The 16096-nt window shown below is 39.3% G+C and overlaps 1 protein-coding gene across 2 annotated transcripts; it reads right to left on the bottom strand.

Moving 5' to 3' along the window:
* Nucleotides 1–2480: 2480 nt before the first annotated feature.
* LOC106942654 (alpha/beta hydrolase domain-containing protein 17A-like) lies at nt 2481–12687 on the bottom strand. 2 transcript variants are annotated; one of them, XM_015025983.1, is made up of 6 exons: nt 12381–12687; nt 12107–12148; nt 10424–10788; nt 8876–9070; nt 7180–7359; nt 2481–4977 (listed from the first exon to the last, which is right to left on the bottom strand). In XM_015025983.1, the coding sequence occupies exons 3-6, from the start codon at nt 10780–10782 to the stop codon at nt 4752–4754; spliced, it is 960 nt and encodes a 319-aa protein (XP_014881469.1). In that variant the 5' UTR covers nt 10783–10788; nt 12107–12148; nt 12381–12687; the 3' UTR covers nt 2481–4751. The 2 variants fall into 2 exon arrangements, with proteins under 2 accessions (XP_014881469.1, XP_014881468.1); XM_015025982.1 differs by having other exon boundaries at nt 12107–12225.
* Between the last annotated feature and the right edge of the window lie 3409 nt (nt 12688–16096).

Here is a 16096-nt window from a genome sequence, read left to right on the forward strand (position 1 = left end):
TTGTATTCACCAATGTGAGGGTAACAAGAGATCTTCAACAGGAGTGTTAATGAATTCAAATTTGTTATAAAAGACCATCTGTGCCAGATTTTACTTTGACTAATTCAGAAGGACACTTTATTTTATTATCCATCTGTGTCATATATAAAAAAAAAAAAAAACTCTTCCCATCTGCAGAGCCAGGCCAGTTTTCCCTTCAGACTAAATCAGATCAGCATCAGCAGGCGCCTACAGGGTCGCAGTCTTGATGTGACGCTGACCAGTCTGACCGGTTATACTCCAGCAGCGCACAGTTGGGACTTGTGTCGCCGTGCCAGGTTTTTTCATGCAACACTTCACTTGGAGATGTTTTCCCAAAACCCATCCCCATTTCCTGTTCTCCACTGCCAAAGATTCTTATTCTACATGAATAAATAAATTATTATCAAACTTGTCTGTTTGACTTTTGACTGATTTCGATATATATATATATATATCACCTCTCTGAGCACATCGCAGCATTTCCATCGTCTTGTGATGCCCGGCGCTCTCGCTCCTGTTTGGAATAATAATAAAGCGCCGTTCTGCAGGATGAGCCACGGATATTTATTGGAGTGGAGGACATTTCTGCTGACTTGACTGCAGCAGTCAGGGCCTCTTTCCTGAATCTGTGTTTGCTCAGATCAACTTTGTAAAGCCTGTTGTATAAATCTAACAGTGCAGCAAATGTTACAGTATTGACAGAAAACTGTAGACCAGTTAATTACTGGCTCAGTTTGGTGATTGTGGTCAGTCTTTGAATGGTGGTTTCCTGTTTTTTCCTACTTTTTTTCTGGTTTTGGTTTCCCTTCCAAAGCGTTAGGTTTAATTTAGCTGAGCAGACTATCATTTTCTTGACTTCTGAATCTCTCCAATCAACTATTAAGTCAAAGTATGTTGTTCTGAACAAAGTCTGAACTGACCCGTCCACAGGTACAAAACTTTCTCCCTTCATCCTGTTTGGCACCAGTTTGTTTCAAACCTGTTTAGTTTTGGAACAAAATGATTCTCTGTTTGGAATCCGTTCTTCTAATTTAGCCAAAATCAATTTAAATTATTGATTCGGTTACAGAGAGCAGCATGCATTGTCGGCTGTTGAGTTTTTATTTCTCCTATTAGCAATTTGTTTTCCATATTTCTACCAAAAACAGTGACTGATCTGATTTGTGATGTTGCTGCTATTCACTTGAACCCAACTGTTTGCATATAGTTAATCTGGACATAGATCATAACATCTGGATTTAAAAAAAAAAACCCTTCTTGGAGTCCATTGTGGCACATTAGGTGGTGCTGGTGGAGAGGAAGAGGGACGCCTGAGATGAGGCCGGGGGCTAGCATCAGTCAAGCAGCCGTCGGCATCGCTGACACACCGTAAATATGATTTGTCGGTCAGGGCGGATATTTATTACTGGCATTTGGCAGAAGCTGCTCTGTCCTTGAATGTTCGCCGAGTGAATCCGAGCAGAAACGTCAACCGGCAGCAGAAAACAGCCAACAGGAATAAACTCAAGATCAGGGGAATACGGCATAAATCTGTGAACAGGCACCACTGCAGGAAGGGTATTGGAAAAACCTCGCTTGCATACTAAAACGGAGACGTTTCTCCCGTCTCTGCATCATTTACTGGTTAGATTTGAATACGGCAAGGCTTCATCGAACCCTCTGCACTTTAAATGCCAATTCGCCGCACATCAGTTTCTCCCTGAATGCAAAACCAGCATTTAGACAGATAACTGCTGCAATCTGTGAATGGCAGCGAGCTGATTATCTCTGTCACAGGTCAACGGAACATGGATGATTATCTGTCTTTTCTTGTGCCTTCTGTCAGCCACGTTACAATATGCAGAACCTTCCACCGGCAGCTGTCGGACTGCTTCCTCCGTCGTTGTGGCTTGGCAACGTTCAGCAAGAAGGCGCGTCCGTGTCAAAGGGTTGCAGATTTGTCTTCGTCTGCAGCGGGTCAGCCTGCGCTCGCTGTGTCTTGTGCGCGGGGGACATGGCCACTGCAGCTGCAGCTTAGTCTGAGCAGAAGAAGGAGAGTGGCTGGAGCTGACCCTCCATCTGTCTCCGTTTCCCACAGCTCCCACCGCGGTAGCAGACAGAGGGGAGGCCGGGACGCATCGCAGTCCTTGTTGCTGGTTTAAGTAACAAAACCTCATTTGAGCCTCTTCTCCTTTGTTCAGCACAGCAGCTAAAACGCCAACAAGTGACCAAACGGCGCATCCAAAAAGTGTAAATAAAGACCCATTTACTTATCAGCCAATTATTCATTCAAGCCATTATGGGATATTCCTCATTAAACAATTGGAGGTATTTATTCCAAGAATGCCAGAAAAGCCTAAAGACTAAACCAGATAAGAAAACATTCTTTTAAACAAAAACAGAAGAAAAAAAGAGAGAAATGTATCTTCTGTCACGCTCCAGTGCACAGTCTTGATGAAAAAAGGAGAACAAAACAGCTATTAACTTCTGGGTATGTTTTATTGACTCATTCTTTTCAACTCTTGGAGAAAAACAAAATCTTTTAAAACCTAAAAAAAAAATCGTCAGTATAATAAAGAATTGGAGCATTTACATGAGATCTGCAGTTTGTAAGAAAAGAAGCCGTTTACATAAAGCTCCTGTGTCATGGTGTTTGATCAGCTCACATGGTTTGGTAAAGATTCAAACTCAAACATGGATGCAAACTTAGAACACATTAGATCACACAAATAAGAGACAGAAAAAGAAAAAAAAATTCAACTTTGAACCTTCCCCCCTGAAGCATATGAAGACAGAAAACATCAGCAACAGAAACGCTGGATGACATTTTGGTTCAGAAACTGATGAAGAACCCTGGAAATTGCTGCATTGCATCTCAGAGCTAAAAAAAAAAAAAAACCCATAAGGGTAAACAGTGGTGTATTCTTAGCTTTAAACAGAGAAAGTTTCATTGTGATTTAAAACTTTGGTAATTTGCAGCCTGGGGCCAAAGTAAAGAAAAATAAAGCAAAGTGGGGGGAAATTATTACCTTTTCTTCCCAAACTAAGGTCAAAATATCAGTCACATAAAAAAAACTGTTTTGTAATATAAAAAATGGAAAGGATCTGCAAAGAAAAAGAATACAGACTGTAAGAAAACCAAGACTTGTAAAGATGTAGAGCTTCTATAATTGCACACAAATATTAGAGTTTACAGATCATTAAAAAGACTGAAGAAAGAGGGAAACCCCTGAAAACATCTTTTAGCTTGATATTGTACAAAAAGGTAGTGCTTCACAATAATAAAAAAAATTACTGTACTTAGATCCTGCATCCCTCTGTATTTACAGTGGGGATGATTGTTTTTTTTAATCAACGTTTCTTTATAAAGAATGTTTTATTCACTGTATGATGGTAGAAATGCATCTCAGCAGTATCAATATTAAAAAGATGTTTACAGGCCCGTTTAGTGTTAGCGCTGACCCTCCTTGTCGCAGAACAACGTGCAAACGTGAGCTGGTGTGAGAGAAAAGACGAACAAAAAGGAACAACTTTAATGTTTCACTTAAAGAGATTCTGAATGTCTTTCTTCTAACCAATCCCACGCCCCTACTGGGATCTACATGAGTTGCTAAGAAGAAAAGGTGGAGGTCAAAGTTTCACCAATCTTTGCTGCGAAGAGTACCTTCGTTTTCGGAGCAAAGTTTGGTTTATTACTTGGTTTACAATAAAAAAAAATAAAAATAAAAAAAAAAAATAAAAAAAAAGACATGAAATCACCTGTAGAAATATTCAGCTTATGAGAAAGAATGAGTCTGGAACGCTCCCATCCAAATGTCAAAAACAAGTTTACCTGAGGAAAACATCGAGTGCAGTGAAGACTAAATCAAAGACTCAAGAGTACAAACTTAAATCCGTACAGATGTCCCTTTAAAACCCGAAAAAATTCAGACCACAGTTCACGCATAAGACAGGAAACGTCCTCCAACGCAGTGCAGTCCAATGCCACGACAAACGACTATAGAGTAAACCAAAAGTAATCCGAGTCTATATTTATTAAGGTTTGCACTTGATTCTAGAGGTGTGTTAGAGATTAAACAAAAATCCCATGATTACTTGATCTAAAATCCGATATGGAGTCTCATTTAAAATTTCTGTTAAAAACGGAAACAAAAACAAAAAATCCTCATTTTTAGCATGAAGACTTTAAGATCAAAAGTGTTTCCCATGCTTCAATATTATTCTGCCAACTTTAGTTAACAGATTAAAGTTTTACACACAGAGACATAAACACACACGTGTGCGCACACACACACACACACACACACACACACACGCGCACACACACACGCGCACACACACACGCGCACACAAAAGGTATAAGTAGACTAGAAAATCTCCATGATTTCTTAGCGGGTATCTTTGAACATCATCAAATGCCATCGTTCTGTGGACTGTGTCCATGTTATTGCACAGAATAGAGATATACATTATCTGCCCTGTTAAAACATGATCAGTACTATTTAGGTTTCTGCTAAGTGAAACTGTCTAAACGTCGTCTTCCACACTTAAACATATCTGATTATAAAGATCTCTTTGTGCCTCGTTGGTCCGTGGTCTATGTCGAGGCCTACAGTAGAAGTGCGGGACACTGTGGTCCAGAGGACCATGATGGACAGTCAAGAAGACATTATTTCCATCTTCCACACGGGGAGGCAGCGCTTTAAGTGCCAGAGGAAGAAGAAAATGACATGATGATGTTCTCGTGAAGGTCAGGGGTGCTGAGCTGCCAATTCTTGTCCAATGAAACGCCGGAGGCGATCCAGATACTGAACGTACAGCTCAATGTCATTGTGTCCGGCGCCCTCCACCCAGAGGGGCTCCACGGCCTTCGGGCAGCGCTCGTACAGGGCCAGGCCGTGAGAAAAGTCGATCACCTCGTCCTCCGTCCCGTGGATGATGAGAACCGGAGAGGTGATTTTAGACACTTTTTCGATGCTGAAAAGGGAAGACGGAGAGTTTAGTTACGCATCGCTGAAGTTAATTTTCACTGGATGTTCTTGTGGTAAGCGCTAGCAGGTCACAGTGCAGAAAACACTCTTCAGTGCGGAGGTTAAACATGTTGAGACATTGGAATGTCACTCGGGGTTAAAGCGACAGCAAGACTTTCAGCTGAAAACAGGAAAGCTGAGCAGAAAAGATCTTGTTTTATCCTTGTTAGCTTCCTGCCTCATCAAGGAACTTGGGAGCTTTTAGAAATGTCAGATTTGAGATAAGGATCAATATATTAACAGGACATGCAAATGAAGACTGTTTCTGTACTGTTAGCTATGCTAAATATGCTAATAAAAGCATACTAAAAAGAAAGCTGGTAAAAGATGCTTAAAATATGAACTAATTTTGTTTTTATTTTCAAGTAATGTCAAGTAATATTGTTTAAAAAAAAATCCCTCGTTTTAAAGTGACAGTTCACTCACAAACAATATGTCACAAATAGTTACTATAAGAAATATAGTAATTGGCAATATGGTTTTCAAAGATTTATGGGACAACTGAAAATCCCACTTTCATAACCAGCAATGTGTTGACGTACAAAACCCATGATGCAGCAGCACAAATATGTATCGGATCAAGCAGAAAAAAAATGCAAATGAAAGTTGGGATGACTGGTTTTACTGGTTCAGTCTTTCATGCCAATAATGTGTGGCCTGACAGTATTTGGGAAGTCGCCTCAGCAAGCTTCTTTCCTGCCGACTTCTGATAACTCGGGAGTTTTCCGAGAAAAAAACAAAACAAAAAAACTTTTAGTGAAGCAACAGTTAGTTGTATGAAATTCAATCAAACATGGAAAACTGCAGGGGTAAAAGCGTGCGGCTCATATACGTCGAGGACTAAGATGGAGGTCTGCCGCATGCATTTCCTCCCTCTCACAACCCGCTTTCCTGTCTGACAACTATCAAAGGTCACTAGAGCCGACAAAAACCTAAAGTAATTAAAAAAAAGAAAACTCTGTCTGTACGAGACTATTTTGCTGCTTTGAATGTATGCAAATGCTCAATGCTGATTACGTACACCACACATTAAACTTCATTCAACGTGGGCCTATCCCTCACTGCTCTGCAGAGTCCCTATAAGGAATTCTCAGTAGCTCTGAAAATAAATGTTTAGTTTTATGGTTCAGGGGAAGATTATAAAAGCCTCTCAGAAGTCTAAAGTGTTTCTTCAAACTGGAAGCAATGGAATCAGGAAATGCAGCGTCACAGGCAGAGCAGCTGGTAAATCCAGGTCTGCTGGGCCAAAAAAAAACAACATATGCAGAGTATCATGAGAATGGCTGCCGATCATCTGTGAAGACCTGCAAGAACATCTTGCTGCAGAAGGTGTTTCAGTACCTCATTCTACAATATAGCACCTAAACATCTGCTAGGCAAGGTGATGAAGCCCTTTCTGCCCTCACTCTCCAAACGCAGTCAGTCACCTGTTGTACGCAGGAGCCAGATTCTCCTCGGAACAAATTGCTTCTCACCCACCTATAGAATCTAACACTGAGGTGTGAATTATCACTGGGATTCTCCCGCTCCATATTGAGCCCCTAAAGTAACAAAGATAACAGGAAAACAGCTGAAAGCTGTTATTTGACAGCGCTTCTCTTCCACTGAATTATCTTAGCTCTCCTTTCCCTTCCACCGCCTCATATTGACTTATTGTTTATTTTCTGTATAGTGACAATAAATGTCACTTTAACTATAGAGCAGGTCTCCACATTCCGGTTCCAGATGCAAACACTCATTATTCATTCTTTTAATTCAAAAATATTTCTGGGGGGAGGGGGAGCGACACTGGCCACGCTTTGGACACCCTCAATAAAGCGCCAACAGAGATAGATATGCACAATATATCTACTAATAAGGTCGGTATTGGTCCTATATCATCAACCCATGTCTACTTCCATCTTGTTGCCTTTAGCATTTCAGTAGGGGAAAGGAGGCTGTTCATGTGTATTTGTCTGGTCACGTGACCACGCGATGCAACTGGTGTTTATTTTAATCCCATCAAAAAGGCAGGTGTAGAATACACATTTATAAATATTAGCCACAGTAGCAGTATTAATATTGCGCATCAACACTGGCCCAGATTTTTATTTCGGTGCATCTCTAGAAGGAGACGTGTAGCACTGAGCAGAGGGTGAGGAAGACTTACTTGGGGAAAACGTCAAAGCAGTAGGTTTTCTTTGTGTCAGGAAAGGCAACTCTCATCCCAGACGTTAAAGGCGAGTGAAGAATGACGGCGGCACACTCGTACCGCGAAGCCAAGTCCACAGTGGGAACCGTGCCGATGCTCTGTCCGTACAGGATAATGTTCTCTGGGATTATGCAGTATCTACATAAAATGAGTAGAGAAAGACTCGTTAGTAAAAGGACAAAAAAATAAATTAAATACAGCCACTTAATAATAATAATCACTTCGGGTTTTTTTTAGTCTATTTCAGTAAAAAATTTGTCAAAACACTGAATATACAATATATATATATATATATATATAATATATATAATGTATATAAAACTTTGGTGCACCTGCACCAAAGTTTTCCAGGTAGATCTGGTATCAGTACAGAAAGTTTGTGTGGTTGAACATTTATGTCCTGCATTTAATTGACCTTCACAAAGCTGAATGATACTGACGTTACCAAAGGTTCAGTTGCAACTTTTAAAGACAAACCCGTAACTTTGCTCTGCAGCATGTAATCTCTCCAGATAAACGGTGTATCAAAACACAAATGTTTCCACCAATCTTTCTTCCCCCCCCCCCAAGCTGCCATTTTAAGCCCCATCTTCTCACGTTGATGTGAAAAAATTGTACCTACAGTCATATGGAAAACTGAGGACAATATTAAAAGGTTCAGGTCTTTCACATTAGATGTTCAAAGAACAATATCTAATCTTTTTTTAAATCAGTGTCACGGGGGCAAAAAGGATTCAATTACATTTTAACAGAAAACAGAAAATGTACTTTATAAATGCAAAATAAAAATGTAGATTCTCACTGGGGAAAGAGTTAGGACACCACATCCCCTAGTAAGGACATAACTTAAGTGAGACTTTTCTTGTAACCTATGACCTCTGGCCTCAGTCTGAGGAAAACTTCCACCATCCCTCAGTTTCAGCTGCGATGTGTTTGGGGGTTTCTGGGAGGTAAATCCCATTTCAACTCACCTCCAGCGTCTCAAGGAGATGAAGAGCTTGGCGTTGGCCAGTCCCAGAAACCTCTTATATTCAGTTAAATAAATATATTTATTATAGAACCCTCTTTTCTTAACTATATCGTCATTTTTATAGTATTTTTTATGCAAGCTTGTGCACTGTAATTTAGTTCGGCATGGAGGTGGCGCCGAGTGACAGTAAAGTGAATCTTGAATTTAGTTGAATTTTTTGCACAAATTTACATCATGGATTTTAAACAATCCAGTGGATTTAGTTTTATATCCACTGTTTTTATTATTAATGGGCAGTAATTAGTTTATGAAACTGTAGATTGTTGAGTTTTTATTTTGAAAAGATACAACAAACAATAAAACGGCTAATTTTACTCAATTAACAATTAAAAAACTGGAAAATCGATTAATATTAAATTTTCATTCCACTAAAATTAAAGATGACCTAATTTGTGGTCTGTAGATGGGGGCCAGAAAAACTTTTTCAAATAATATCAGGGCTTAGAAAACAGAAAGAAATAAGTGAAAAATGCTCAAATGGATTTCTTTCTTTAAATGTTTCCTACTTTCTTTTTTTTTTTCCAAAAAATAATTTGAATTTTTTAAAATTTCTAGCGCTTTAATGGGCCCTAAGGAAAATAAAATGCAGTCCTGTGAGTCCGGGGCGATTCTAGAACAACATACCGCGTACGCAGGGCATGCCAGGCAGCGTCTATGTCCGCGTACAGGTTCTTCTCGGTGGGCTTGCCGGTGCTGACTCCATAACCTGAGTAGTCGTAGGAGAAGATGTTGCAGCCGATACGGCTGCTGAGGCCGATGTAGAAGCTGCTCATCTGGCCGAGGTCGACTGCGTTGCCGTGGGAGAAAAGGACGGTAAATCTGAGGAGAGGCAGATTCAAAGGAAATGTTGGTAGATGCACTTAAGATTCCTGACATGTCGCTATTATATGGTGAGAAATGCCAGTGTAGATTCTGACCGATAAGATTTCAGCTAATAGCCGAGAACTGTTTCGCTAATAAGAATTTTGTTGTAAATAAATATAGTAAAAACCGCTCTAATGCGAACGGGTTCTCTAGTTTTTGCCACGATGAAATAAAAACATGTCGCTCTCCTTACGGATATGCGTCAAATATATATTTTTCTGTATTTCTGCTCGCACAAACCCAGATTTATTTAAGATTTAAGATTTATTCTTTAACTGATTTTAGAAGTTAATCAGCAACGGCAGACATTACCAGGGTTGGACCCTCACTGAATCTAAATTATGTTCCTATCTCATAACAAACTGTTTAATGTTTAAACCAGCGCCATAAAGCCGTGTACGATTCTTGAACACGGCGTCAACGACGCAGACCTGTGACGACTTTGTCTCCGACTTACTGGAAACTAGTATCACTGAGGGCAACGCTGCTTATTTATGATTGCAACCATAAAAAAAATATATAAACAAACAAGAGAAATCAAAACTTTACGTTTCTTTACAGAGTCAGAAGGAAGGAAGAAAGTTTAGACGTTTAGGGAAAATGAGTGTTAGTTGACAGAGATCAATTAGAAAAACCTAAACTGAGGAAATTTCTGAGTCAGTTAACAGGAACAAGGGGAGGACGATAAGCCGAATCAAATATTTTTTCAGATTTCAGTTTCTGTTTTTGATAAATAAATAAAAAGTCATATCTTATACTTAACCTTTACAAAAACCAAGATCAGAAATCATTCTCTCTGACTGGTGCATCTCTACATTAAGATCAACAGCATGAACTTCGGGGCTCAAGAACCGGCCACCAGCAACATTTATGCTTCATTTCCGCTGAGCGGCACGGCTCCGCACGGTTCGGTTAATTATTTTAAGGTCCAGGATGTTCGGGAGAAGTTTCTACCTCCGGTTGGACTGACGGGGTTCAACCTAAGCACCTGTGTTGTCAGACTAAGACATATGTGACACAATAGCATGTCTCAGACTTGTCGCTTGTTTCTGTCCCACCATGAATGGACAGTGCTGTGCGGCGCCAGTAGATCCACCCTAAGCATGCCGTATTATTGTGCTATGGACAGTAATACGGCAATCAGGTTCTACAGATACCTGCCACCTACACGTCACACTCCATGATTTAGATGCATTTGAGGACAGGAGACGAACTTTAAAATTAAAGAGAGAAGAAATCTCAAATCTGGAACATCACAATCTCAAAAAAAAAAAAAAAAAACAGTCGAGACCATTCCGAGCTTCTCACCTGGCATTCCCTGCGACGCGAATGTACATGCAGCCGACTCGGTTTCCTCTGCTGGAGCGAGTGAAGAACACTTCCACCTCGTCGAGATCTCGCTGATTGTACTGAAACTCTGCTCGGTCCGTCAGGTGAAGCTTCCACTTCCCCTCCACGCCGCCGGCTCCTCCGGAGACCGAAGCGCCGCTCCTCGACCGCATGCTCGACGTCCCGGACGCGCCCAGTGCGGGGGGGTCCGCTTCAGGGTCTGGAAGAAAGGCGTAGGTGGGCTCCGGAGGCAGGAAGGCCAGCTTGGATGCGATGCGGCTCGGACATGGTGGGCAGCAGAACAGGCAGCAGAGCTCTTTGAAAGAGAGGCCGTTCATCCTTCACTGCGGTGCAAGAAGACAAGAGGGTCACTGTACCAGAGAATATACATCAGCTCCATGCTAACACAACAAGAGCTTTATGACAATGTCATGCGCGAGCCACTTTACTTTGCCTGGAGGTGACAGTAATGAACATTTTTGCATCTCTGGCAAGTTTCTCAACATATGATCAAGTCCACAATCCTATATTAGAAGATCTGGGTGCAAAATGCGAATTGTAGCTTTGAACTTCTATTAAGATGAATATGTGACCAATTTAAGCATTTGCCAGCTATGCAGATGAGTCGATGTCAGCAACTAAAAACAAAAAAGATAAAAGGAGCTCTAGATATTAAGGGTTTTGCTTTATAATGACTAAAAATATGTATTTTTTTTTTTTTCAGATTAATTTGGACGATTATTTTGTTTTTTACAAACATTACTATAACATAGGATTCCCAGCCCTGTGAAATGTTTTTTTTTTTTTTGAGTCGTTGACTAGAACTGGTCAATATTCAGTTTGACCTACCCTGACCGATGACCAGTCTGTGAGAATTTCCATCTATCTATATAATCTAATCTTTTTCTGGTCAGTGAACGCACCACACAGAAGCTCTACTCTTTATTGCAACACTCTTTGTTGGGGACAGAGTTACTGAGGAAAGACTGCTCAAAGTTAACAATTTGCAATATCGAAAAGGAAGCACAAAAAGGCGTAAGAAGCTTTTGAAAATAAAATTTAGCTTGTGACCACATGTTTCTTTTTTGTTGTTTTTTTTTAGGACAACACGTAGGATAAGTGGAGTACAGCATTATTATCTTTGTTTTCAAGCATTTGTTAAACATGGTGACAAAAACTGCTCTCGACTGAATTCTTAATTAAAAACAACTCCTCTGGATAAAAATCTACAACGAAACATTGTAAAACTTGTGTTTATTTCCCTCTTTTACATTACATGTCTTAATGTAGCAAAACTGGCTAAAATTGGTGTTGGCATGTCAAAAAGTTTGGAAGCAAAATCTTGAAACATCTCTTGCTTTAACTTATTCCTTATTTCATTACGGCCTACTTTTAAAAATCTGGTCCTTTTCAAAGTGGTTTAACTCTAGAGCAATAATTCCTGTCTTTTTTAAAATCTTATTTAATTTGTCTCTTTTGTCACAAATTTCCAACCTAGCCAGACACCTGTAAGCATGACTGAGCTCTTTTGTGGTCCTCTGCATATCCAGTTTTGAAATCGTAAGCACCTACTGCACAGTCTGCTGTCATTGTCAGTGAAATAATAATTGATATGAAAAACTGCTCTAATTCACATTATGCTGAGCAGGAAAGCTGACGTACCTGTTGAGTTGGAAGAGCTCAGCGTATGAAATATAAACTTTCCTTAGACAAACGAGAATAAATAAATAAATAAAAGATCTTCCTCTTCGGTTTCCAACACAGGGTGTAGTTTAGGTCCTCTACCAGCAGAAAAAGAAAAAAAAAAGTCGTGGAGCCAAGAAGCTGACAGGGAAGTACTATTTACAAACTATAGGCAGGTTTTTCCTGGAAGAGACTGAAGTCCGGGGTCCAGCCATTTTGTAAAGTTCTATAATTGACTTTAAACTCTATTTACCTTTTCAAATAGCAAACCCGTGGGGCTTCATGGGCCAAAATCCTCGTTTTTTGTTCGCTTGATTACAAACCCATTGGCTGTGTTTTTAACCTAGTACAACTCCCCCCGCCACCCCAATGTAAACGCTTCTAGAAAACAACCAAACACGCAGACAGCTGCACCCCACTGAAGAAGGAAAAGAGGGAGTGCTATATCAGGTTAAACGCCAGCGAGTCCGATTATCATCTCACAGAGAAGCCGTTTGTCTGAGCGCCCGCTAACCGAGGCTTAAGCTAGCAACTCGGAGATATAAACACTCCGTAAAAAAAACACATACACAAAAAAAAAAAAAAAAACCCAAACAGCTCACATGAAGACTACCGTAACAAACCGTCTGAAATGACTTAAACTCCCTACATGGATCCCATGTGAGCTTTGCTGGTATCGCAGCTAACTGCACCGACAGCGTCTTGTCCTTTAAATTAATCCTAGTAAGAGCGGTGTTTTCCTTCGTCTTTGCTATTTCACCGCATCCGGAAGCGTAGTTGACCGGATATGACGCGAAACTTTTTGAGTGTGTGTGTGTGTGTGTGTGTGTGTGTGTGACGGAAGCTCCCGGAGTTAATTTGACAAACCCCACGTCAGTTTATTTGCATATTTGTTATAAATAGAGATAAGTCGCACAAGAACCAAGTGTTAACGAAACAAAGGTTCAAGCTAGTATGTAGTGTTACAAGCTGAACTGGGTAGTAACTTACACTTATGCTTTTAGGAATAGTTTTATTACACCGTATTATTTACTTTTACTTGAGTAATAAAAGTAAAAGTAAAGTAAAAGTAAATGTGCATTTTATTTGAGTGCAGTAGTGAGTATTAACACTATTCTTGAATAAAATTTCTGTCTCAAGTAACTTCAATTAATTAAAAATAATTAACTGATTAATTTTTTTTTTTATTATTAATTGCGCCAAGTGATTTCCACCAAACATTTGGTGGAAAATGTTTTGTACATTTTCTGCCAAAAATGCAACGAACACAGACACACAGTTTATGTTTGTGAGACTTTTTGTTTGTAAACAGGCTTGGTTGAATGTTATATTCTGATAACCTGTATTGCCTAAATATAGATTGAATTGCAACTTATGTATCATTTTCTACAATATACATTACTGTGTAATGTTTAGAGAAACATGTGAGCATTGGTTTTACATGTTTGATGTTGAAAATATTTGGTTTAGAGGTATTATTGTTGCTATGTACTGTATCAATAGACTTAATATTCTTTGTAATTGTTGATCGAACCTTTCATTTAACCATCAGAAAGGATCTAGATAAACATTTTTTCATCTGTTATGTTATTAAGATTAGAGCATGTTCAAATCCTTATTCATGCCTTTGTGTGCTTCAAGATTAGATTACTGAAATGCTTTTATCAGTTTTACAAGAGTTTGCATGGCCGTTAGATGGTTCCGATTGCTACAGCTTGCGTTTTACTTTTGACAGCTAATAAATATTCTCATATTACTCAAGTGGTGATTTTTATGGACTGGTTTTGCTGTAAAAGCTAGATCGGATTTTAGGGTATTGCTGTTCACATGCGTGTTCTACAATCCCCATTTAGCATCCCGAACATTGACAGAAAAACTAAACTGTTACAGGAAAAAATGTTTTCTATTCCAAGCATCATTGCTAACCTCCTGAATCGCTTGATGTTAAAACCTAGTTAGTCCAAATGCTTTCAAAGTTTTTGAACTATGCAGAAGTTGCTTTTAGGAGCAACTTATCTAATTAATTACAAAAAAAATTACTTTTCGTCTAAAAGTACATGACAAAAGTGAAATTCGTTTTCAGTTTTCAATTTTAGTCAAAAATTAAAACTCCAAGCAATTTCTACAAAAAGAATCAAGCACATTGCAACGAAATGCTTAAATTCAGCTTTATTTGATGAATAACTGTTTTCCTCATATTAGAGATGTGCCCGAACAAAATATAATTTAGTACAGATTTTAAGATGCTAGATGCAAATTTAACTCATTTGAATCACATTTAGTTATTAAAACAGAAGCCATCTTGTCTCAGGTCAGAAACAACTATGGGACGCAGTTTTATACTTAGAGAAGGTTGGAAAACACGTCGCTTCTTGTAACTACTTTGCATGTGCTAAAGCACTAGAACTATAATTAGAACAGCAGCGACAAACAGTTTGGAAGCAGAAGAAGACTCAGACATGGTTATTATCACACAGTCGTCCTTTATACCAGCAGAATGTTGCGTACGCTGAGTTAAACATCTAATTTCTTTAGGCCTGCGGGGCTTCTGTGAGGACTCATTCCAGGTGCTTGAATCTTGAGTAAAAATGAATGACAACCATAGCTGAAAATAGGGAACTAAATTGATGTCACACAGTGTGCACAGTCTACCAATAACATTTAGATTTCTGCAGCACATATTCAAGTACCTCTGTTTATATTCTGTTTTTTTGGAGGAGTGCAGGGGGGGTTTCTGGATGTTTTAGTAAGAGACAGCACCTGCAAGAGTGCTCCACTTATTTATACAGGCCACTTTACACAGACCCATTTTTATATGATTTAGGATCCCACAACTAACAGCTGTTTTTGGTGCGAGTCTTTGCAGTACCATCAGAGAATGCACAGTTTCAGCAGAGCGCAATTGCTCATGTAATTATACTTTTACGATATATTACAAAAGCAACCATTGGTCACAAACAGACAAGACAGCCTCATTTCCTTTGGGCAGGCTCTTGGCGTCGCTGAACACTAAAACACATTATGTGCTGCTGAATGGTTGCTTTTGTGCCAACGGCATTTTGTTGAATCTCAAAACAATAAGTACAAAAGCAGACAAGAGAGCCGGTTTACATCGGCAACGCAACATTTAGCGCATGAGAGCCTCACAGAAGCATTCACGTCCATTAGTCTTTTTCACATTATGTTACAGCAAACAAGTTTCATTGCCTTGAGTAACTTTATACAAAAGACGAGCAGTTTGTGCACGAGGAAAAGGATAGTTTACAAAATTTGGTTAAAAATAGAAATCAGAGGAAATGTGGGGTGCGTTCGAATCTGCCTCTCCCCAAAGCACTATTTTGTACAGCTGCACGTCTCGGGATGCGTCAGCCATGTTCATTTTTATCTTTGGAAGTCAGCTAAGACCGAGTAGAGAAGGTGTTTGAACAGCAATTTCCAAGGCATGCCACATATTCTCAGTTAAACTTAGTTGTGGAAACTGAATAGGCCAATCAAATGTATACAAGAATGCTTTGACTTAAACCCTTTTGCAGACACCAGTGAACTTTCTTCAAAGACTGCAATGCATTTAATTTCATCCAGTTTCCCTGTTCCTCCCGAAGAAAAGCATCCCTACAGCTTCATGTTTCTAGTTAGATCAAATCTAATTAGATCATCTTCCACATGGATGCTCTTCACCCTATCTGACTTGAGGCAAATCACAAAAGTGACCTCTTTTAAAATGAATGCCTTTCTCCTTGTGAAATCTGCCAATTAGTAGCCAGGAATTTCCTTAGGTGTGCTGGAGTAGAGAGGAGGCAGATCATTTTTATTTTAGCAAAACATAATTATGTGTTACTTTGTGTTGTTCTACCACTTTTGTAGTTGTAATGCAAGAAAAATATGTATAAAAAGTAATACACTTGTGCATAAAAATGAAAACAAAAGACAAGTATACTTTAAAATAAACTTTGTGATTTTATTGTTTTA

Source organism: Poecilia latipinna, unplaced genomic scaffold (assembly GCF_001443285.1).
Source record: "Poecilia latipinna isolate Pla-1442-1.1 unplaced genomic scaffold, P_latipinna-1.0 Scaffold4450, whole genome shotgun sequence".
Lineage (NCBI taxonomy): Eukaryota > Metazoa > Chordata > Actinopteri > Cyprinodontiformes > Poeciliidae > Poecilia > Poecilia latipinna.

Coding starts and splice junctions, on each gene's coding strand:
- LOC106942654 (XM_015025983.1), bottom strand. CDS start 10,782: ATGAACGGCCTCTCTTTCAAAGAGCTCTGCTGCCTGTTCTGCTGCCCA. Junction 9,071..10,423: donor CGCGTCGCAGGGAATGCCAG/GTGAGAAGCTCG, acceptor GCCTCTCCTCAG/ATTTACCGTCCTTTTCTCCC. Junction 4,978..7,179: donor TGCTTTGACGTTTTCCCCAA/GTAAGTCTTCCT, acceptor TTCCCTTTTCAG/CATCGAAAAAGTGTCTAAAA.